This window comes from Carassius auratus, chromosome 1 (genome assembly GCF_003368295.1).
Source record: "Carassius auratus strain Wakin chromosome 1, ASM336829v1, whole genome shotgun sequence".
Taxonomy (NCBI): Eukaryota; Metazoa; Chordata; class Actinopteri; order Cypriniformes; family Cyprinidae; genus Carassius; species Carassius auratus.
The window spans coordinates 7,111,031-7,136,481 of record NC_039243.1 but is presented as its reverse complement, the minus strand read 5'-3'; the positions used below and the strand labels follow the sequence as shown (position 1 = coordinate 7,136,481).

The following is a 25,451-nucleotide window of genomic DNA, read 5'->3' as shown; positions in this document are numbered from 1 at the left end:
TATTCGGTATCTTTCGGCTGCATTTTGAATGTTCTAAATGTTAATTTATATATGTTGATACCAGTGGAAGGCATTTGTGTTACCAGAATCTTTAATAGTTTCTTTATCAACATCCAATCAAAGACCAGATGTGAAACATATATGCCTGAGGACAAAAGATTGTAAAACTTCCCTTTCAAAAGCTACAATACCTCATTGGCTCACTCGAATCCTGAGGGTGTGACAACGTCACCCTATATAGATCACTGATCACCAGATCAGGGCGGTTCTTTTAGATTTAGGAATTCCAGGAGAAGATGCTGAGCTAAGAGCCTTAAAACCCACCCTAAACTTGAGCCAGGCCATCAGCCTTGACTTTCTATTCATCAAGATCTTCTGATTCAAACTGGTCTTTCTCATCAACTCACTTCAGCAGAGATCAAATGGAGCCCCAAAGTGCATCAGGACTCTTTTTCAAACAGGCGAGATGTGCAATTTTCAAACTTATTCTTATTGGCTGATACATTAAGTATAATATGCACCTTTTACAAAGGTGTGTTTGAACAAAAAAACTGATGTTTCCTTCGGGCTGTAGATCTGCTGAATATCAAATTGTACCATAGCTTCATGTCTTTTTTTCTCCTCTCTTTACTGCTGAAGCTTTAACCCTTTTTCCTATGCCCACTGTATATGTGTGTGTGTGTGTGTGTGTGTTAGACTAGTTTAAGTGTAAATGTAGTTAATAAAGTCTTATATGCATCACACTTGAGGTTGTTCATTGTTTGCTCATAACTGAAGTCCCTAATCATGCAGATTAGAGTAGTATTGTACAGAGTAGTATTGTAGAGTAAGAAATCATTTTCCTTAAACAGGAAAGTAACATTCTTAGAATTGACAGTTGACACTGAGAGGTCAAGTAAATACAGCGGATCTAAAACTTTCTTCAAAATGTATTTTTTTTCATTTCGTACAGCTTTAGAACGACGAGTGAGTTAATGATGACAGAATTTTCATTTTTGAGTGAATTTTAACTGTTGATTATGCTGAATGTTGAAGGATGCAAATCTAAGAAATTATTTATTTATTATTTATTTATTTAATTTTCACACTGTTATAGAGACTGCATGAAAGTATCAGGAAGGCTGTTGTCTTCTTAGAAGGTCGACTTCCACAACTGACCAATCCTTACGCTGTTGCGATGACGTCGTACGCCATGGCCAATGCTGACAAACTCAATAAAGACATTTTAATGAAACACTCCTCACAAGGAGAAGGTCAGTCAAGTCAACAAGGCATCAAAAAGAGATGTACTTTTTAACAGTGCTCACTCTGACCCAAGTGTCAATAATAGGAGAATTACAGATGTTTTGTGGTGTAATGACAGCTGCTTGAGACAATCCTGTTTCTATTGCTGTGTTGTGTTTGAAACAGCCGGTCGGTCCTGGACTGTCCCTGGACAGCATCATCACTCACTAGAGGCCACGGCTTATGCTGTGCTGGCGCTTGTGAAGGCAAAAGACTTTGATAAAGCAGGAGAAGCAGTGCACTGGCTGAACAGACAACAGTCTCACTATGGAGGATCTGGCACCACACAGGTACATGAACACCTCATCATTTGACTGATAGACAGCAGAACAAGTGCAGGACAGGATTTAAATACTTTTCTGTCTTTTCTAGGCGACCATCATGGTGTTTCAGGCCGTGGCAGAGTATCGCACGCAGGTGAAGGACCGACAAAACTTCAATATGGAAGTGGAGCTGTCTGTAGAAGGAAGCAGCAAACCTGTCAGATATACTATCAAAAGAGAGAATGCACATCTTACATGGTCACACAATGTGAGGAATAACTCATCTACTAGATTCAAACTGTTTGCTGCTCACGTCAGTTGAAAGTTTTTGTGGTTTGATATTAAATAAATAATTATGGGAGTCATAATTTTTAATCTCTACATCAAGAGTGTTTGGTCAGTGATATCTTCAGGTATCTCTATTATATCATGGATTTGATTATTCTGATGACTTGAGTATATCTGCATTCACTCGACAGGTGGAGATAAACAAGGACTTCAATGTAACTGCTAAAGGAACTGGAAAAGCCACTCTCTCAGTGAGCGTTCATGAGCGCTTATACAGTCAACAGCAAGATTAAAGTGTGTAACATCTAATCTGAGACGTGCTGCTGTTTTCAGGTTCTGACGATGTACTATGCCAGACCTGTTGAGAAGAAATCTGACTGTACTTTCTTTAATCTGACTGTTAAATTGGAGAAAGAAAATGAAAGTAAGATTGAGTTCATGCTCTTTATGTGGCACTTTCCATACATCCAGAGCTAAAATAAAACCTCCATAACATTTAATTATGTGCTGCTTTTTTATTTTAATTACCAATTGTTTTTTTTTAAAGCAAAACAAGGAGCCATTGCAAGTTACAAGCTCACTATGGATTTCATGTATGTGAAAAAAAATCCTAAAAAATCCTACTACAATATAATAATTCTGAGGTCAAACAGACTCAAAAAGCTCTAGTGTGAAAACAGAAGATGGAGCAAAACTACAAAACCTGTTATTAAAATCTGCTCTTGATCTCCATCTTCACAGCTACAAAAGTGATAAAACCGATGCCACCATGACTATTCTGGACATTGGTTTACCGACTGGATTTGAAGTTGAAGAACATGATCTTAAACAGGTATTGTGATGACAAACTGATGCAGTGATGTTTCTGTTTATAGTAGAGAAAACTAACACTAGGACATAAAGCATCCTGATCATGTCATGTATTGAGGTTTTTGTTTTCTTATGTTCTTGTCCTCAGTTGTCTTCAGGGAAGGAGAGATACATTCAGAAATATGAAATGAATGAAGTTCTGTCAGAGCGAGGATCCCTCATCCTCTACTTAGATAAGGTATCACAAACTGTTGTCTGATGATTTCGTAAACAGAGTCAATCTTGTTTTCTTTTGATCAGGAAACGTGATATTGTTTTATATTTCTATGAAATATTGTTGAGTTCTTCATTCTGATTGGCTGACAAAGTGCTTCATTAATATCCAATAACTGCACATCCATAAAGTTCCATGTCACTGCATGTTCACCTTTAAGTACATTTTGGACAACATATAGTCATATTTCACATAATATTATAATCACAAGAGAAAGTGCATACATATAGCCTATGGCTGCAACTAGTGGTCGAACTGTAATTGTTTTCTTCTTTTAATTATAAATGAAAATCAGGGGAGATGGTGTGGTCAAGTATTTCTTTGGTGGGGCAGGGGTCCCAAAGATAACTTTACACAATGGTTACAAAATTTGTCTTATGTTTAAACACATTTTAATTTGAATTTAAATTAAGCTTTATTAAATGAACTATGGTTTATAAGCTGTTTTCTTTTTGGACTGTGAAATGGAAGGGATTTTTGTTGATAATGATAATTAAATGATATTTTGCTGAAGTTTTTTTTTTTTTTTTTGTGCTGGCATCTTGGCTGATTTAGGCTTGTCATGGACAAGTAGGTGGCAGCTAACTCCCTGTTTAATAAATGATTCACTGAATCATTGATAAACTGAATCATTCAAATCAAATTATTTGTTCAAAATGGCTGATTCAATTAAAACCTAAACAAGTGACTATGTTTATGAATGGACTGTTGATTCACTGGCTCACTTGATTTATTCAAAAACAAATTCATTCAGGATTGAAACACCACGGTGTTGCTCTGCACTACTGTATAAAATTAATAGCACATTTGAGATTGTTACACGAGCTGATGATCAGGAGAGTAATTTCTTTCCTTACTTTAAATAAAAAGGCATTCTAACTACATTCTAATGGGCTTCATCAAGCAGTGAATGGTTTTAGACACTTGTTTGTTTTTGCAAAGTGAGTGACACACTCAATAATGTCATCTCTCCGTCCTTCACACATGCAGCACAATAATGTTATATCGGGGGAGCTTGTGCATGAATTATTATGCATAAATTATAATTACTATAAGTAGAAAATTTTTATATTTCTTATTTGTTACTTTAACGTTATACACAATACATTATTAATCTAAAGGGGATGGGAAGGAGGATGATGGTTGTCTTTTTTTTTCAATAAGGGGAATGCCACCCCCCCTCAGTTCAACCCTGGTTGCAACAAATTTAAATTTTGTTTTCTGTCAGCTATGCAACACACAAAATAGTTTTTTTTAAGTGTAAATGCAACTATAGTTTTATTTTTTTATTAGATTATTATTATTATTTTTAATAGTAGTAGTAGTGGCTTGTGCATTTGTTAACATGGACAGTTTTCAGAGTAAAATATGACATGTAATCATAATTTTGCATTGGTTTCTGTATTATTAGGTTTCTCATAAAGAGGTTGAAGTAATTTCCTTCAGAATGCACCAGCTGTATAATGTGGGTCTGCTACAGCCTGCTTCAGTCACAATATATGAATATTACTCACCAGGTGAGCTGCACACACACTCTCCCATCTTCTTACATGAACTCTTAAGATCATTTAAAGTGATTTACAAATGAAAACAATACACTGACGTAAGGGGAGGGCAAGTAATAAATAAATACACGTTGCTCTGGTATAACAGATTTCTACAACACAAGAGCAGATTGTTTTTAAAGTGCAGAACGTTGGTTGGTCAAATGCTCTGGTTTAAGGCTGAAGGTGTGTGTGACATGCTGCTGTGATGGGATTTTTTGGAAAGATTTCACAGAACTAGAAGGCTGTTGTAGTCTGTTGTAGTTTAATTAAATGCATGTGTGTTTCAGATGCACGCTGTACAAAGTTCTACCACCCTAAAAGAACAGATGCTGCGATATACAAACTGTGTAAAGGAGACCTGTGCCTGTGTGCAGAAGGTATTACAATTATATTTTTTTTTATTCACCAGATATTTTTATAAAAGACATTCACAACTTGTCATAAGATGCAAATATTTTTCATTTAAGTAGTTTAAATGTTCTGCGTCATTTTATTTATTATATATATATATATATATATATATATATATATATATATATATATATATTAGTGGTGGGCCGTTATCGGCATTAACGTGCTGCGTTAACGTGAGACTCTTATCGAGCAATAAGAAAAATATCGCCGTTAATCTATTCTCAAAGTTGGGTTAGGAGCTGGGTCTATACTAAGCAAGCTATGATGACTTTCACCTTGATATTTTATATAACCGACTGGCTGAGGTCAGCCTAAATGATGCTCAGGACAGTTGACGGACCACTGCTGCGCATCGTCACGAAAGCTTATCTTTTTCACGTGTTTTAAGCCTTACCGCTTGTTGATTTAAACATTAAAGCATCCAAACACAAGACGCGGTGCACACGAGAGAGAGATAGACGCGTATCACGGACAGCGACACTGAACCGAGCTCTCTTCTGCGAAGTTCTCCTCGAAGTTCCTCTTGCACCTGAACGAACAAATACAAATCGCAGTTTGAACAAACAAAAAGATGTGAAAGAGCCCAACTCAGTACTCGCGGTGTTCTGGTGTTCAGGGCTCACGCAGAGAAAGGCGTCTCAAAACACTTGAACATCGAATTTGCTTATTTTTGCTCTTGTGCCGACAAATACATACAAAATATGTCAAAATATCCACCTTGGAAATTATGCTCGAAAAAACTGTCAGTTATTTCTTAAGTGAAAGTAAACAGTTGAGTAAAAAAATGGGATGTGTATTGGATGCGTTCATCCTCTCTTAAAGTGGCCGCGCCTAATTTAGCTACTGTCTGCTGTAATGTTAATCCAAGAAAATGAAAGAAAATCACTCACTGCTCTTGACTGCATTACTAAGTAGTTTTTACAGTCAAACCAAAAATTATTCAGCAACCAGATATCATTTTTGATATATATAGCAAAACTGTAATAATGTGAGAAATGTTGAAAGTGTCTGAATAAATGTAGGTTTGATTATATATTTCATTTTTACATTGAAGACTATCCAGTGCTATTTTACATTTAATTGTTTCTGTATCTTGACACCTACAAACTTGAAAAAAACTTAAACATTGGTGTGAAACAGGCATAAGATTGTTTGCACCTTGTGCAATGTGGAATTAGTTTACAGCTTTTTCAACCACTTTGTGATGCATTTTGGAAACAGGAGATGAGTCCCTTTTCTAATGCACCACCTAGCTTGATAAACCCCTTCTCAAAGACTTACTGTTTGTCAATTTTTTTGGGTAACACACATATTCTGAATGCCTTCGGCAGAATTTGAATGAGCCATTTTAATCTAGATTAATCTAGATTAATTTCAAGATCACAGTGAGATTAATCTAGATTAAAAAAAATAATCTATGCCCACCACTAATATATATATATATATATATATATATATATATATATATATATATATATATATATATATATATATATATATATATATATATATATTATTGTTATTATTATTATTATTATTTTAACTTTTTATGAATGGAGGAAAATGTTTTGTTATTAATGTGTTTAAAAAAAAAAAAATCACCATCTCATAACACAGAGAACTGCAGTTACCAGAAGAAGAATCATGTCGGAGATGAGGTGCGTTCGGATAGACCCTGTGAAGCTGGCATGGATTATGGTAAACACACGTTCTCCCTCCACAGCCATTGAGGTCCAGTCTCACAGCTCTGATATAACACCAATATAACACGACTGTTTGACAGTTTAGTCTCAACTCTGATATAACACCAATATAACACGACTGTTTGACAGTTTATAAAGTCACAGTGGTGGGGATGGATCTGAAACAGCACTCTGACATCTATGACATGAAGGTGGAGCTGGTGCTGAAAGAAGGTACAGTTTATTATTATTCTGTGTCCATCTTAAGAATATAGCTGACAGTTATTATTTTTACTATTATTTTGTGTGTGTGTGTGTGTGTGGAATATATGTTAACATATTTTATGTGAAATATCTTATTCAGGTCAGTATTAAATAAAAAAATAACATGCATTTTATGAGACCCCTCATATTTTGGTAAAATAATTAACATTTTGCAGATTCTGCAAAGTGTATGTAAGCTTTTGACCTCAACTGCACTGAAAAAAGTAATAAGTAAATTTATTAATTTTTATTTGGCAAGTTTTTGCAAAAGCATTTTTTAAGTAAATTTAACACATTTGGAAATTAAGTAAATCTATTTAACTAAGTTAAGTAAAAAAAATTATAATAATAATAAGTACATTTTATTGAGTAAAATTTAATTAAATAATATTAAATTAATGCATTTAGCAGACACTTTTATCCAAAGCAACTTACAGTGCATTCAGTCTAACAATTTTCACCTATCATGTGTTCCCAGGGAATCGAACCCCCCAACCCTGCACTTGCTAATGCAATATTCTGCCACTGAGCTACAGGAACACTTCAAGATCTCGTGAAAAATAAGTGAAAATTTCACTTACTTACTTTTTTATTTTGGAAAAGTTTTTACACTAACAAAAAAAACAAAACAGATATTCTAGAAATTTCTAAGTGTAAAATATTTTTTTTCAAAACAGTTTTATCAAATGAGGGTAAATAAGTCTCTCACTTCTGTCCCTTTAAACCAGTTTACAGCAAAGACAGCACGAAGGACTGGATGCACATGATAAATATTCTGCAATTAAGAAAACAGACAAAAGTGTAAAACCTGATAAGTAAACTTTACTCAAACCGTTTGAGTAAAAAGATTGCCTTGATTTAAACCATGTAAGTTTTAAAACTTTGCATTTAAGTAATTAAGTGATTAACTAAGTGCTGATTGAGAATTAGTGATGAACAGCTGCTGTTAACAAACAGAATCACTGAAGAAAAGAGAAACACAAGAACTACTACAACTGACTTCAGACACAGCCTTAGATGAAATCAACTGAAATAAAATACATGAAATCTCTCAAGATCTGATTAAACAACCCCACAAACAGCATCACCAGCTCCAATTATTAATAACCAGACTGACTTTATTTCTGTCAGACGTCTACAGAAGATCTTATTGAGAATGAACTAAGGTTTAGATGTTGATTTGTTTCATTCGAAATAACCATGTTAGAGATCAGTGTTTGCTTCAGTTGGGCTCTTGACCCTTCATTTCTGTCTTCGTCTTTTCTCTGGCTGTTATAACTGTGTGTTTCTAAAACACATTTGTTGTAATTCAAAAGCCCAGAAAAATTATCATCAGGGGTTAACCTGTACCTAGGTGTAGGTTGTTATACTTTATATTGGTGATGATAATCATCAATCATTTATCTGTATGGGGTCTAATCTCTGGAGAAGTAGATGTTGTGTAATCAGTTGAAGTGATTCTAGTAAAAGTGATATTAACAGCCAGTGATTCGGTGATGATCAGTTAATAAAAAAATGACATTCTAAACATTTTGTATACATACATTTTTCTTCTATGCCAGTAGCTGGTCAAACACAGACATCAATAATCAGAATATGAACCTCTACAATGGTGACGAAAAAAAACATGCTGCAATGCATTCTGGGTACTATTGTAGTGCAGAACTCATCCATGGCTCCCAGCATGCTCTGCAGCATTTTTTTAATGGTCACCATTGTTGAGGTTCATATTCTGATTATTGTTGTCTGTGTGTGACTTTTTGAAAAGCCATTTTTATATTAATTGATTATCACAGAATCACTGGCTCTTAGTGTCACTTTTACTAGAATCACTTCAACTAATTACACATCACCTACTTCATCAGAGATTAGACTCTATACAGTTCAATAATTGATGATTCTCATCACCAATATAAAGTATAACAACCTACACCTAGATACAGGTTAACACTTGATGGCTTTTCTTTTGGGCTTTTGAGTTATAACAAATGTGTTTTAGAAACACACGGTTATAACAGCAAGAAAAAAGACTAAGACAGAAGTCAAGGGTCAAGAGCCCAACTAAAGCAAACACTGATCTCTAACATGGTTACTCCAAATGAAACAATAAATCAACATCTAAACCTTAGTTCATTCTCAATAAGATCTTCTCTAGACGTCTGACAGAACAACGCTATCTCACTATCTCAATTCGCACGTATTTTACGAGGTGGCTTATTCGTACGAATTTGTACGACCTCACTCGTATGATTTTATACGATTTGGCTAAACCCCAGTGACGGTTAGGTTTAGGGGCGGGGTTAGGTGTAGGTCATTCGTACAAATTCATATGAATTGTGCAAATCGTAAAATACGTACGATTTGGCAACAATAAGCCACCTTGTGAAAAATGTACGAATTGCCATGAGATCAGGTTGGACAGAAATAAAGTCAGTCTGGTTATTAATAAGTGGAGCTGCTGATGCTGTTTGTGGGGTTGTTTAATCAGATCTTGAGAGATTTCATGTATTTTATTTCAGTTGATTTAATCTAAGGCTGTGTCTGAAGTCAGTTGTAGTAGTTCTTGTGTTTCTCTTTTCTTCAGTGATTCTGTTTGTTAGCAGCAGCTGTTCATCACTAATTCTCAATCAGCACTTAGTTAATCACTTAATTACTTAAATGCAAAGTTTTAAAACTTACATGGTTTAAATCAAGGCAATCTATTTACTCAAACGGTTTGAGTAAAGTTTACTTATCTGGTTTTACAGTGCTATTTCTTTTGTCTGTTTTCTTAATTGCAGAATATTTATCATGTGCATCCAGTCATTTGTGCTGTCTTTGCTGTAAACTGGTTTAAAGGGACAGAATTGAGAGACTTATTTACCCTAATTTGATAAAACTGTTTTGAAAAAAATGATTTTACATTTAGAAATTTCTAGAATATCTGTTTCGGGTTTTTTGTTGGTGTAAAAACTTTTCCAAAATAAAAAAGTAAGTAAGATAAATTTTCACTTATTTTTCTGAAAATCTTGAAGTGTTCCTTTAGCTCAGTGGTAGAACATTGCATTAGCAAGTGCAAGGTTTGGGGTTCAATTCCCCGGGAACACATGATAGGTGAAAATTGTCAGCCTGAATGCACTGTAAGTTGCTTTGGATAAAAGTGTCTGCTAAATGCATTAATTTAATAGTATTTAATTAAATTTTACTCAATAAAATGTACTTATTATTATTTTATTTTTTTTACTTAACTTAGTTAAGTAGATTTACTTAATTTCCAAATGTGTTAAATTTACTTGAAAAATGCTTGTGCAAAAACTTGCCAAATAAAAATTAAGTAAATTTACTTATTACTTTTTTCAGTGTGTACTCAAATCTGCACTTTCTTGTTTATGATGAGAGGATTTGTGTGAGAGCAGAATTCAGTCGTTTCAGTGATAACTCATGTGAACTCTTCTAAATGGCCATTGCTTTCATAAGCTCAACAGAATCTTGTGATTGGTTATAATACGCAGGACTATAAAAACGAATCATGATGCAGCATTGAGCAGATCTAAATTTAATGCTGCAGACATCACTTTTCTTTTCGTTTTCAGTTTATTTACTACAGCCTTAATGGATTTAGTTTAACTGTGCAACAACATTTTTGTCCACATGAGTTGCCATAGATTCTAAAAGCGGAAACCGGAGCCCAGAGCCATTATTATTAATTGGAATTTCTCTGGATTTATAAATCCTTGGGATCTTCTGGGATAACGTAAGTACACAACTTCATGAAATATATACAGGGCTGGGAAGGTTACTTTTAAAATCCACATATTACAAAATACAAGCTTTAAAAAGTAATCAGTAAGGTATTTCGTTAGATTACTCAGGTTTAGTAACTTAATCTAAATACTTTAGAATACTTTGAAATACTTAAGCTTTGTAACACAAAGGAACAAAACTTGATGTCTTGTTTTTATGCTTTCTGACATCTACCAGCCATAAGAATTGTGTTTTCTTTGCATTTTATTTTTAAGAACATACATTTTCCACAGAATTTCTATGAACAACAAAAATGTTTTATGTCATTTCAATCTTCCAATCAATATAAATTCATTTTTTAGTAAAATGAATGGTATTTCGTGCAGTTTCATTCTGCATTCCAAGCTTCAAAGCGAATCCAGACACACCAAACACATGATAAAAGTAGTCAAAAAAAACTGCCACAGTTGTCCAAGTTATACAATAGATTTATTTAATGAATGGACTAAACTTTCAGTGAAAAAGAGTTGCAAAAGAATCACTGAGTCAGAATTGACAGGGCTCGTTTCCCATGGTCACAAGCAATGTCGTTATTTACAATGTTTTTGGAAAACACACTTCAGGGGTCGCCCTGGTAACCCTTCAGGCAGGCATTCTTCAGGTTTTGGTAGCCCAAAATTAATTTAACAAGATCAAAATAATAAAAAGACATTGCCTGAACTTTACTGTGGACAAATCAGCATTATCAGCAAAAACTAGTAGCATATCGGGATGTAACTATTCAATAAACTTACAATGCGATAAAATTCACAATACAGATTACACCATACAATTTTCTTACAATTTATTTTGTATATTTATTTATTTTTTACAAAATGAGATTTATGACAAATTATAAATTAAAATGTGTCCTTTTATTATTAGACAAAAGACGAAATGCTGCATATTTATTTCTGAAATTGGAATGTTAAATAATAAAACTAACTTGAAATTTTAAAACGAATCCTAAATCAAATAAAATGAAAAAACTAACATGTTTCAGGTTGTTGTTGAAGCTTATGGTTTTCCTTCTTACTGCTTCTAACCAAGCCATGCGAAGCCGCTTTGCTAACTCGGAGACCTGAGATAAAGGTGCTGTTTTCCAGACGGGAAAGCTAAAAAAAAAAAATCGCACTCCATTCGAAATTATTAATCTATACCGGTCCTGAGTGCGAGTATGGCAGTTAATTACACAACAAGCTTTCACCATTGTAACTTATTTTTTTTTTAGCTGTACAGAGCAAACAAAACAGTCTATTATCAATCCAATACAATCCAATACATTCAGCAGCGTCCGTTTCCCCAAGTCCCAGAATGCATTGCGTTGCTGACGTCACGTTCCCAGACACGGAGGTAAAGCAGCGCCGCCATTGCTGCGTGCCTTGCTGCTAAGGAAGTAGCAGAAGTAGCGTGTTGGTCCCGTAGGCGGCTGTAGCAGATGTTAGCTGTACGAAAAGTTATTTTTATTTAGTTTGTTTTAGTACATATGCTCTCCAGAAGGGAAGTGGAATATGAAGCCTCATGAAGCTTTAAGCTTTTCAGCCAAGTAGTTCACAAAAGAGTTAATTTCTGGAAACTTAATTTGCTCACAATACCACCTGGTGGCCAACAAGTGTAAAACAAGCAAATATATTACAGACAGAGGTGTAAAGTCCAGGGGTCAGAAAGTACAATTCCTGCCATATTTTTGTTCCACCCATAAACTCAGCAGCTGATTTCACCAGAGGAGGAACCAAGTTATTCCTTTTAAGTCACAAATATGTCTCAAGTCAAATCCCAAGTCCTAAAAGAGTTAAAGTTAGTGAGATAATTAAGTGACTAATTAAATTATGATTGTGCAGTAGTGATGAACACCTGCTGTTATTGAGAATGACAGAGGATCGGATGATTTATTGGTTAAAATGATGCCACCATCATGGAGATCAGTGTTTGCTTTATTTGGGCTCTTGACCCTTTTAATAACACAAAGTAATTTGCTTTTAAACACTTGCAGGTTCTGTTACATAGTAAATATTAACACATTGCTGAATTAAAAGCTTGAAATAGCAAATTAAATTGCTCTTTTTATCTAAAAACCTTGTTCCACAAGGTAGGTTTCCATACGGATTACATAGAGTTCCTAGTCGAGCGGAGGAGTATTTATTGTTTGAATTTCGTAATAAAATTGACAGAATCTGAGAGCTGAGTTTTTTTTTTCTATTATAAGTAACCTGCTCTTTCTAGTCTGTCAGTCTCCGTGTCCTCTTTGCTTCGCGATTTTTGTGTGGCGTTAGAGCATGTGAAAAGTGTCAATTGCATGTGTCTCACATTTTATTGCATTTGTATTAGTTGTTTGAAGAGTAAAACAAATCTGTGGGTCTTAACGCAATTACAATTGGCAAGTCGGTTGGACTAAAAGGGGAAAAAAATATTTTTTAAGGATGGCCTAATAGTTATTTGAAACTTGTGAAGTTTGTGAACATATTAGCAAGACAGCTAGTAATGGCAGTGTTCGGTTTTATTGTTGTCATCAATTAATACACTTCTTAATTACATTACATATTTTTACATTATTACATTATCTTGTCAATAAATTACCTTTATCAGTAAGTTTTGGCCACTGCCTGACATCATGTACCCAATGTTCCCTTTCACCAGACATTTTCTTTAATGAGCAGGTTCCGCTTTCATTGAAATGTCATTAGAGGGCACCGGCATCGCCAATAGATTTCGCAACGGATTTGTGTATAACAAAACCCAGTGTTAGAGCAGAGCGCAAACAATTATATCTGGAACATTAGAATACTGTAGAGCAGTGGCGTAGATTACGCAGGGGACAAGGGGGACGTGTCCCCCTCACTTTTAATATCAAGTAAATTCGTCCCCCGTGCTTTTTCACAGAAACGTTTGGAAACATGAAGAAATTAAGCGTACGATTGCGACAATATATGGTTTATTTGTGTTTTTCAAGTCATCTCCAGCAGGTAATAAATAAAGTATATGAACATGCAGTGCTAATTGGCATAGCATTTATTACAGTATAGAAACTTTTCTGCCTTATTATGTGATGGAGTGTTTATATAAACAAATCATTTTTGGTTATTGTCCAGCAGTTATAGAGTTCAAAGCCAATTAACGGGGAATTTACGGGGAATTTACGGGGAATTTACGGGGAAGTCGTGGCCTAATGGTTAGAGGGTTGGACTCCCAATCGAAGGGTTGTGGGTTCTAGTCTCGGGCTGGACGGAATTGTGGGTGGGGGGAGTGCATGTACAGTTCTCTCTCCACCTTCAATACCACGACTTAGGTGCCCTTGAGCAAGGCATTGAACCCCCAACAGCTCCCCGGGCGCCGCAGCATAAATGGCTGCCCACTGCTCCGTGAGTGCGTGCGTGCGCATTTCGGATGGGTTAAATGCAGAGCACAAATTCCGAGTATGGGTTACCATACTTGGCTGAATGTCACTTCACTTCACTTAAAAGCAGTAGAAATGAGAGGAAAATTAAAGTTGCCTATAAACTAATAATCTTACTGTTCTAAAACTTTTGACTGTTAATGTTTTTAAAATGTCTTTTCTGTTCACCAATTTCACCAACTGCACCAGCTGCAACTGCCTGCATGTATTTGATCCAAAGAACAGCAAAATCAGTAATATTGTTAAATATTTTTACTAGGATATTTAAAATAACTGTTTTCTATTTGAATATATTTATAAAATGTAATTTATTGTGATTTCAAATATATATATTTTTTATCATCATTACTTCAGTCACACAATCCTTTAGAAATAATTCTGATATTCTTATTTGCTGCTCAAAAAACATTTATCATTATGATGTTGATCAATTTAAATCATCTGTGCTAAATAAAAGTGAAAGAAAAATTTGTACAGATTCTAAGCTTTTGAATGGTATACACTGTCAGAAATAGGGGTACAGTAGGAGTCAATTTCTGTCCCCCAATGTACAATCTACACTAACGTACCCCATAGGGCTTATTATTGGACCTCAAGGTACATGTATGTACCTTTTTGAGGTACATATATGTTCCAAAACATTAAAAGGTACATATATGTACCGTTTCTTTTAAAGGTTAAGGTACAAAAAGAACGTCCGGTTTCTTCTGTTTCTTTCTTTTGGCGGAGACAAAGTCATAGCACGGTTACGCATGGTTCTTACCAGATTTGGGAAGTCCAGGGCCCAAAGAGTAAAAGTTCATGGGTGGAGCAAAAATATGGCAGGACTTTTACTCTTTGGCCCCTGGATTACCCACCTCTGTCTAGGGCGAATAGATTGAATAAAAGGCTTCTTTATTAACACAGTGACTTACCGACACCCAGTGGTGATATTACTTTCATAAGTATCATAAAGTAGGCCTATAATTTCATTTTGTCATTACATATTTCTGTGTTAAAAATGTTGTATTAAACATTAATCTCATTTCATTATACAGTTGTGATTGCTATGTAAAGGCATGTACAGCCATCTTATCAGCATTAAACTGTAAACAGGCCTAAATCTAAAGCAGCTTCAGACGCAGCTTCTATCTCTGAAGGCTTGGTTAATACTGAATAATTGGTAACAGCCTACTGTCATATTACATGTATTCTAATTTAACATTATTATCATTTAAGAATTTAACATTGAAGATGACATACATACAAACCCGATTCCAAAAAAGTTGGGACAGTGTACAAATTGTGAGTAAAAAAGAATGGAATAATTTTCAAATCTCATAAACTTATAATTTATTCACAATAGAATATAGATGATATATAAAATCTTGAAAGTGAGACATTTTGAAATGTCATGCCAAATATTGGCTCATTTTGGATTTCATGAGAGCTACACATTCCAAAAAACTTGAGACAGGTAACAATAAGAGGCTGGAAAATTAAATGTACATATAAGGAACGGCTGGAGGACCAGTTTGCAACTTCTTAGGTCAATTGGGAACATGATTGGGTATAAAAGAGCCTCTCAGAGTGTCAGTGTATCTCAGAAGTCAAGATGGACAGAGGATCACCAATTCCCCCAATGCTGCGGCGAAAAATAGTAGAGCAATATCAGAAAGGAGTTTCTCAGAGAAAAATTGCAAAGAGTTTGAAGTTATCATCATCTACAGTGCATAATATCATCCAAAGATTCAGAGAATCTGGAACAATCTCTTTGCGTAAGGGTCAAGGCCGGAAAACCATACTGGATGCCCATGATCTTCGGGCCCTTAGAAGGCACTGCATCACATACAGGAATGATACTGTAATGGAAATCACAACATGGGCTCAGGAATACTTCCAGAAAACATTGTCAGTGAACACAATCCACCTTGCCATTCGCCGTTGCCGGCTAAAACTCTATAGGTCAAAAAAGAAGCCATATCTAAACATGATCCATAAGCGCAGGCGTTTTCTCTGGACCAAGGCTCATTTAAAATGGACTGTGGCAAAGTGGAAAACTGTTCTGTGGTCAGACGAATCAAAATTTAAAGTTCTTTTTAAAAAACTGGGATGTCATGTCATCCGGACTAAAGAGGACAAGGACAACCCAAGTTGTCATCAGCGCTCAGTTCAGAAGCCTGCATCTCTGATGGTATGGGGTTGCATGAGTGTGTGTGTCATGGGCAGCTTACACATCTGGAAAGGCACCATCAATGCTGAAAGGTATATCCAAGTTCTAGAACAACATATGCTCCCATCCAGACGTTGTCTCTTTCAGGGAAGACCTTGCATTTTCCAACATGACAATGCCAGACCACATACTGCATCAATCACAACATCATGGCTACGTAGAAGAAGGATCAGGGTACTGAAATGGCCAGCCTGTAGTCCAGGGCCCAGTTTTTTAAAAGGTTTAATCCGGATAAAATTGATCCGGATTTAGTAATCCTTTTTTTTTGCGATACGTGATCACGTAATCTAGCTTACTTTTGGAGCCAGTTTTTTAAAGCAACATCGGATTGGATCAATCGGATCCGGATAGGAACTTTTCAGGATCACCAAATCTGGATAACCAGTGCTGGATAACCAGTGCTCAAACAGGATAGGAAATCACAATGTAGAACTATAGATATGTAAAGAGCAACAAGTAGAATAGCCAGTGTGGGGTCAATATAAATTATTTTTTATTTGAAATGAAAACCCACACATTAAAAACAATCGAAAAACAAGAAAAACCCCACCCCATCCTCTTCCAGCAGTCCACTCATCTGAGACCTACAACACAAACACTGTACATTGAGGATATTTATAACAAGTATCAAGTATAGATGTATTGAATAATAATAAAAAAAAAGACTTAATGTAAAAAAAATATTTTCGATTTTGATGAACATATATATCAATTAGTGACAGAATAAAATGTATTGTTTTTGGTCAATTTTGACAGCTGTTTGGGGGATTATTTTATGAGGCCAAACTCTTTCTACTTTGCTGTAGGCCTATACTGAAAGGCTGAATACGTTAAAGCCTACCTAATCACTGTAGCCTGACGGATGAACAAATAAAATTAAAACCTTATGAATAAATAGGATATCTTGTAAGATACTGTATGATCCAAATATAGTATTATTTGATACATTTTTAAAGTTTTCATTACATTTCTGCCATGAAATCCACGCTGAATCCACCCTTCTGATGGGATCAGTTTAATCCAGATTTTTTGGATCAAAGTGATCAAAATCCTACAACAAAGTTCTAAAAAAAACCAAACTAAAGGTTTGATCCGGATCACAACCGAGATTGGATTACGTGATTTAATCCGATTATGTAATCCGTTTTTTTCTTTTGAAAAACACATTTTCAAGATTTGATCCAATCCATTATCCAAAATCCTACTGGATTACTTTTGAAAAACCGGGCCCAGATCTTTCACCCATAGAAAACATTTGATGCATCATAAAGAGGAAGATGCGACAAAGAAGACCTAAGACAGTTGAGCAATTAGAAGCCTGTATTAGACAAGAATGGGACAACATTACTATTCCTAAACTTGAGCAGCTTGTCTCCTCAGTCTGCAGACTGTTATAAAAAGAAGAGGGGATGCCACACAGTGGTAAACATGGCCTTGTCCCAACTGTTTTGAGATGTGTTGATGCCATGATATTTAAAATCAACTTATTTTTCCCTTAAAATTTTACCTTTTCTCTGTTAAAACATTTAATATGTCATCAATGTTGTATTCTGAATAAAATATTGAAATTTGAAACTTCCACATCATTGCATACTGTTTTTATTCACAATTTGTACAGTGTCCCAACTTTTTTGGAATCGGGTTTGTATTTAGGCCTAGTACGACATTCTGTTTAAATGGTTAATAAAAAATAATTTGCCCCTAATGGGAAAAAAAAAAATTCTGACACTGTTAGAATCATTTCTGGTTTATTTCTAGTAAGTGAGTGCAGGTTTGAAGTAAATTCATTTCATTTTTCAGATTTCAATATTAAATAAAATAAAAAAAAGATTGGGATGAAACCCTGAATATATGCTGATTCATCAGAAAGACAATTTATTTATTTTATGTGAGAATTAAGAATAAAAAAATTCTGCTGGCAGAATTTGGAAGAATATAAATCACTGAAGCACAAAAATATGCAATTATCTTAAAGTCATTAGTTATTTTCCTATCAATACATAGTTGCTGAATATAACTAGGCCTACTGAGCTTATTGTAAATTCAACCCTGATAAAACATCAGTAATTGATAACTGAAGAACGGCATGAAGCAGTAGATTAGCTGATGCTAAGGATTAGACATAACACAAGGAATACATTAATTTGTTTTATTTGTACAGATTGCAGTGTAACTGTAAAATAATGTAAATATGTAACTTCATAGTTCTGTGCATATTTGTTTACATGTGCACTAGAACTGTTTGTGTGTATTGCTACTAGACCTTAAATTCCAAAGTACAGCTGTGCAATAAAGCTTTTCAATTCTATAAATTCATTATAATGAAAGTGTGTAATATATTAAACTGATACAGTAATTGTCAGGTAAAATACTTTTAAAAACATTATTATAGTATGTCCACCATTGCCTTTTTAATTACTTTGTTACCTTTAAAATTGTTATATTGCAAAGCAAAATATATTTTACATGCATCTTCAAGAAACATCTAAAAACACATCTCTTTTATCTTTATTTGACCCTCGAACTCTATCACTGTCTATTCTAATTATATTTGATCATTTTTTTATATAAGAAAACAAATAAACATAAAAATAATTGGCACGCTCTGGCACTCTTTATTAATTTTCTAACTGCTTGTTTTTCCTCCAACACTAGCTTTCTGTATTCTTTTTCAATTCTATCTACTTGTTTTCTTTGTATGTGTGTATGTATGTATGTGTGTGTCTGTGTGTGTGTGTATATATATATATAAGTATATATATAAGTATTTCATAATTAATGATCTACTTAATAAAATTAGGGATGCACCGGTTGACCGTCCATAAATCGGAACTGGACGGTTTTTGCTTAAAATACGCGATCGGCAATCGGCCGGTTTTTGGTCTTTTGTCGGCTGATGAGCAGGAAGCGAACAGTCGTTATTGTACTGACGCACAAATAAGAGTCCCTTTCCTGCGCGAGTGTACTGTACATGTCCCTGCACAAGCGGAGACCGTGAAGGGACGTTCAGCTCAACTTCTCGCATGTTGGATGAGAAACGAATCAGACTAAACCAGAGGTGGGACTTTCATGTCACAAGCAAGTCTTCAAGTTATATCTCAAGTCCTCAAAGGGTTAAAGTTAATGAGATAATTAAGTGACTTATTAAATGATGATTGTACATTAGTGATGAACATATGCTGGTAACAGTCAACATCACAGAAGTAAAGAGAAACACAAGAACTACAACTGAAAAACAACAACAACAACAACACACACACAAAAAACAAAAACAAAAAAAAACACTATGTCACCCTAATTGTGGTCAAGGTTTGCTTTAAGTAGTCTCTTGACCCTTTTTACTAACTCAAAGGAATTTGATTAAAAAAAATGCAATATTGTTTTCGCAACAGTTATGTATGCGTTGCTGAATCAAACCTTGCAGTAACAGATAATCTTCTGCTATTTTGCTTATGACTCATGATTAAACATCATGAAGTAGTCTTTATCTTTGGATTGTTGACTGACACTCAGCGATTTCTGAACACCACAGCAATGCTTCAACGTTGAAAGACAAAAAAAAGAGGAAATTGTCAGTTCAGGCTTTAAGACATGCACACTTATCACACGATCCTCAACAGTGGTGACAATTTTTCATACTGCAGTGCATTATGGGAGTTTTTACAATGGTGTTACCCAGCATGCAACATTTTGTTGATTGTCACCACTGTTGAGAGTCATATGCTGGTTCTTAATGTCTATGTGTGTCTGCAGAGTAGTGGAGCTCAATTTTTGTATTCACTTATAGACTTAAAATTCACTAGCTATAATTGTTTTACATCTCGTAGTTCTGCTTGGTTGATTATGCAAAACTCAAATAAAAGAAATGTTAATATTTCTGTAATCAGACCAGGTCAAAATTACTAGCTTATCACATACAGACAGATAATATCTTCTCTCTGCTTTACAGCACCATATATATGTATGTTGTTTTGGAACCACATACCTCGAGTAAGTAAGGTTTGGGGTTAATCAACCAAGAGTTCAGGGTTTAGTTCATGGTAAGCAGAGGTGGAGAGTCCAGGGGTCAGAAAGTAAAAGTCCTGCCATATTTTTGTTCCACCCATGAACCCAGCAGCTGATTTCACCAGAGGAGGAATCAAGTCATTCCTTTCAAGTCACAAACAAGTCTTGAGTCAAATCCCAAGTCCTCAAAGAGTTAAAGTCAATGAGATAATTAAGTGACTAATTAAATGATAATTCTGCATTAGAGATGAACACCTGCTGTTAACAATCAACATCACTGAAGAAAAGAGAAACACAAGAACTACAATTGACTTTAAGCACAGCCTTGGATGAAATCAACTGGAAGAAAAAAAAAAAAAAAAAAAAAAAACTTTGTCACCATAATCGTTGTGAATCCACCATCATGGAGATCAGTGTTTGCTTTAGTTGGGCTCTTGAGCCTTTTAATAATTCAAAGTAATTTGCTTTTAAACACTTGCTGTTGTGTTACGTAGTAAACATTAACACATTGCTGAATTAAAAGCTTGAAGTAGAAAATTTAATTGCCCTTTTTTTATCTAAAACATTTTAATTAACTTCATGAAGGTGTCTCTCTTTGGTTTGTTAAATTATGTTCAGCAATTACTGAACTACAAAAAGTCCTATTAAACAAATATTATTGTAATGCTTAAATATTGGGGGAAAAAATTGTACAGGCTCGGGATTTTAGACATGAGCACTTATCATATGATCCTCAACAGTGGTTACAATAATTATTCATGCTACAGTGCATAATCAGAGTTTTTACTATGGTGTTACCCAGCATGCACTTCAACTTGAAGTGTTTTGTTGATTGTCACCATTGTTGAAATTCATATGCTGGGTCATGATGTCTGTGCGTCTTATTAGGAAAAAATGTATATTTATTACATACATTAGGAAATGTATTCATTATAGTGATTAAACCAACGGTTCCACAAGGTAGGTTATTTAAAAACTGAACATTTGTTAATAATAAATGCATACAATTGTTTTGGAAATAAACAGGCTGATGCCTAATAATTACTTCATCATGTAAAAGGAGCTAGTAACCGTTTTCTGCAAAGCACAAATCGCTTTATAACAGCACATGTACTTTTACAGAGAAATATTTAACATAAGAAACCAAAGGTAAAGAGCCCAACTGAAGCAAACACTGATCTCAATGATGGTGGCATAATTTTAACCAATAAAACATCAGCATCTGATACTCTGTAACGCACAATAACAGCAGGTGTTCATCACCAATGCACAATCATCATTTAATTAGTCTCTTAATTATCTCATTGACTTTAACTCTTTGAGGACTTGGGATTTGAGTTGAGACTAGTTTGTGACTTGAAAGGAATGACTTGTTTCCTCCTCTGGTGAAATCAGCTGCTGAGTTCATGGGTGGAGCAAAAATGTGGCAGGACTTTTACTTTCTGACCCCTGGACTCTCCACCTCTGATGGTAAGTTAATCCTGCCTCCTGGAATCCCCCCCCCCCCCATGTTATGCAAAGATTTGGTTTAAAAAACAGTATCCAGAGGTGGGACTTTCAAGTCACAAGCAAGTCTTCAAGTCATATCCCAAATCCGCGATACTGATCGATCTCATGTACTTACAAATGAATGAAATTAATTTATCCGTTATGGCCTCTTGTCGTGTTGCAGACAAAGAGTTTATGGCGGGCGATGCAAAGTTATGTTAAGTGTCAAGACGTGACTGTTTAGCTGGAGTTCCACACATTATGCCATGCTCATTTGGGTGCGCATTTTTGAGATGTGACCTCATGTTGCTAGTGGTCGAATGGTATGCTAACTGTATCTTAAACAGAGGTGGAGAGTCCAGGGGTCAGAAAGTAAAAGTCCTGCCATATGTTTATTCCACCCATGAACCCAGCAGCTGATTTCACCAGAGGAGGAATCAAGTCATTCCTTTCAAGTCACAAACAAGTCTCAAGTTAAATCCCAAGTCCTCAAAGAGTTAAAGTCAATGAGATAATTAAGTGACTAATTAAATGATAATTCTGTATTAGTGATGAACACCTGCTGTTAGCCTTGGATGAAATCAACTGAAAAAAAAAAAAAAAACTTTGTCCCCATAATTGTGGTGAGTCCACCATCATGGAGATCAGTGTTTGCTTTAGTTGGGCTCTTGGCCCTTTTAATAATTCAAAGTAATTTGCTTTTAAACACTTGCGGTTGTGTTACGTAGAAAACATTAACACATTGCTGAATTAAAAGCTTGAAGTAGAACATTTAATTGCCCTTTTTTCATCTAAAACATTTTAATTAACTTTATGAAGGTGTCTCTCTTTGGTTTGTTAAATTATGTTCAGCAATTTCTGAACTACAAAAAAAGTCCTATTAAACAAATATTATTTTAATGCTTAAATATTGGTGTAAAAAAAATTGTACAGCCTCTGGATTTTAGACATGAGCACTTATCATATGATCCTCAACAGTGGTTACAATAATTATTCATGCTACAGTGCATAATCGGAGTTTTTACTATTGTGTTACCCAGCATGCACTTCAGCTTGAAGCGTTTTGTTGATTGTCACCATTGTTGAGATTCATATGCTGGGTCATGATGTCTGTGCGTCTTATTAGGAAAAGATTTCAGAAATGTATATTTATTACATACATTAGGAAATGTATTCGTTATAGTGATTAAACCAACGGTTCCACAAGGTAGGTTATTTAAAAACTGAACATTTGTTAATAATAAATACATAAAATTGTTTTGGAAAGAAACAGGCTGATGCCTAATGATTACTTAATCATGTAAAACCAGCTAGTAACAGTTTTCTGCACAGCACTGATTGCACTGTTTTATAACAGCACATGTACTTTTACAGAGAAATATCTAACATAAGAAACCAAAGGTCAAGAGCCCAACTGAAGCAAACACTGATCTCTATGATGGTGGCATAATTTTAACCAATAAAACATCAGCATCTGATCCTCTGTAACGCACAATAACAGCAGGTGTTCATCACCAATGCACAATCATCATTTAATTAGTCTCTTAATTATCTCATTGACTTTAACTCTTTGAGGACTTGGGATTTGAGTTGAGACTAGTTTGTGACTTGGAAGGATTGACTTGTTTCCTCCTCTGGTGAAATCAGCTGCTGAGTTCATGGGTGGAGCAAAAATGTGGCAGGACTTTTACTTTCTGACCCCTGGACTCTCCACCTTTGATCTTAAATAGCTTGCATACAACTTTATCTCGCGGGTCAACAATTTTACCTCACTTTCTCTGCTGCGGTCGAGTTGGGCTCTGCAATTGCTGCCATTTTCCATGAAGATGCATCAACTGTCAGCAGTGATTCTGTGCCAGACAGTGCGACTCCTGTGACCTGTCCCTCAACCCTCAGGCGCGCTAGCGCGTCCACTGGCAAAGTAGCCAACCACGCCTCTACTACCGCAAGCGATTTTTTCCACATTTTTTTCATTCGAATATTAATTTTCACCTTCGAAATTTTTTTTTTTTTTTACGTATTTGAATATATATTAAAATTTAGAATATTCGTTGACAGAATGAATGTTTATAACATCCATTTATTATAATATTATATATTATAATAATATATAATATTATATTAAGCCTTAAAGTTCTGCATAATTAAGGGCGTGGCCACATTGAGTGACAGGTTGATTGACGGTGCTGTCACCACAGTCAAGCTAGGTGGGCGTATTTTCTGCAACAAGCTCTCGCCGTTTTGCCCTTTTTCGATTATCTGGGAGAAAACGTAGTTCACCTACGGTTGACGTCATGAACACAACGACCATGTTTTTATACAGTCTATTGTCATAACCCCCTCACACAAGCACTTCTCAATGCGGATGTCTGTTCTTGCTACAGTCTCATTTTATAATGTGAAACAACTGTCCTGATAGCACATTTACTTAGGTGTAATGAATGGCATGTGTTTATAACTCTCTTGAAATGTGGCTGACATTTGGGACATCATGATGAAATTGTGTCCTGTTCTGTGCTGTAGGCTCTGATGAGGATGCTGAGGGGAAAGTGAGACCATTCCTGGCTCGTCCCGGTTGCAGAGAATCTTTAGGATTGGTGAAAGGCAAGTCGTACCTCATCATGGGGAGATCTGTTGACCTGCCAGAGCTGGGAGGAAGGTATGTGTCAGTACTCCCTGATCTACAGGATTCTGCTTATTCACAGAAGGACCCACAAATTTACGATGCAACATATCATCGGATAAAAAAATAAAAATAAATGTGTGATATTATCTAGAGCTCTGTCTGAATTTTTGACTATTGAATAGTGTGACATTCACATAGAATTGCTGTATGAGTCATTTTTTAGACTGACTAAAACCAAATCTATAGTGTGTAAACAGCTTAGTGTTGTTTTTTTTAATTATTATTCTTACCAAAATTGATTTATATGTTTTAGTCTGCAGTATGTTTTTGGAGAGCAGACCTGGGTTGAATACTGGCCTACAAGAGAAGAAAGCCAAACTCCACAACACCGGGAGCGATACATCGGCATCACTGACCTCCAGAACAGCCTTCTCAGATATAGTTGTACTTTATAAATATAGTATAATAACCATTTCTTTATTATAGGAAATGTAACATTATATTTTGCACACTCTACATAAATTGTTCTTGATGATATGTATGAATTTCACCAAAATATGCTGGTATAATTCCATAATAAATCTTGAACATCTTCATGCACGATCCATTATGATGTCTTTCATGCAGTTCCTGAATTCCTATTTTAAAATCTTATTTTCTGTATTTAGCCTCCTCTGGGTGTTTGATTGACAGCCAATCTGACCAATAATGCAGAATACACCATTTTTTCTGACAAACAAAGTAGTCAGGAGATTTAGCCGATTAAAGTCAACAGAGTTGAACTTGAAAATGGGGTAGTGATGTCTTTGCACAGTTGGAACAACATACTTTCTGATGTTCATCCACGCTTGTACTAAGGCGCTACATCAATCTGTCACATCACAATACTGTAATTACTATTTTAATTCTTAAAAAAAAAAAAAAAAAAAAAAAAGAGTTCAACTTTGTTTTATACCTGCTTTGACTTGTCGGTGTGTCTTCTTTGTTCTGTGATGTATTTTTCACTGCCTGATAATGTGGCTTATGCAAAGGGGCCAGTTTCTTCTTTAAAAACAGCAGCGAAATATAGAGTAAATAAATCAATCAGTCCACTGCTGTGTTGTCTCCTCTGAGCCTGGGACTCATCTGTGCAGCCAAA

At 35.2% G+C, this 25,451-nt stretch overlaps 1 protein-coding gene across 2 annotated transcripts in view; it reads left to right on the top strand.

The window, feature by feature from the left end:
• The window catches only part of LOC113049778 (complement C3-like), a 121,663-nt gene extending 96,895 nt beyond the window's left edge, over positions 1–24,768 (top strand). For both annotated transcript variants that reach the window (XM_026212516.1, XM_026212447.1), the window contains exons 27-40: positions 1,097–1,253; positions 1,411–1,574; positions 1,657–1,815; positions 2,027–2,086; positions 2,169–2,259; positions 2,383–2,428; positions 2,577–2,667; positions 2,794–2,883; positions 4,331–4,436; positions 4,754–4,843; positions 6,498–6,578; positions 6,713–6,796; positions 24,211–24,346; positions 24,627–24,768. In XM_026212516.1, coding sequence (XP_026068301.1) covers positions 1,097–1,253; positions 1,411–1,574; positions 1,657–1,815; positions 2,027–2,086; positions 2,169–2,259; positions 2,383–2,428; positions 2,577–2,667; positions 2,794–2,883; positions 4,331–4,436; positions 4,754–4,843; positions 6,498–6,578; positions 6,713–6,796; positions 24,211–24,346; positions 24,627–24,768 — 1,497 coding nt within the window. The remainder of the gene's footprint in view (positions 1–1,096; positions 1,254–1,410; positions 1,575–1,656; positions 1,816–2,026; positions 2,087–2,168; positions 2,260–2,382; positions 2,429–2,576; positions 2,668–2,793; positions 2,884–4,330; positions 4,437–4,753; positions 4,844–6,497; positions 6,579–6,712; positions 6,797–24,210; positions 24,347–24,626) is intronic.
• Positions 24,769–25,451: the final 683 nt, after the last annotated feature.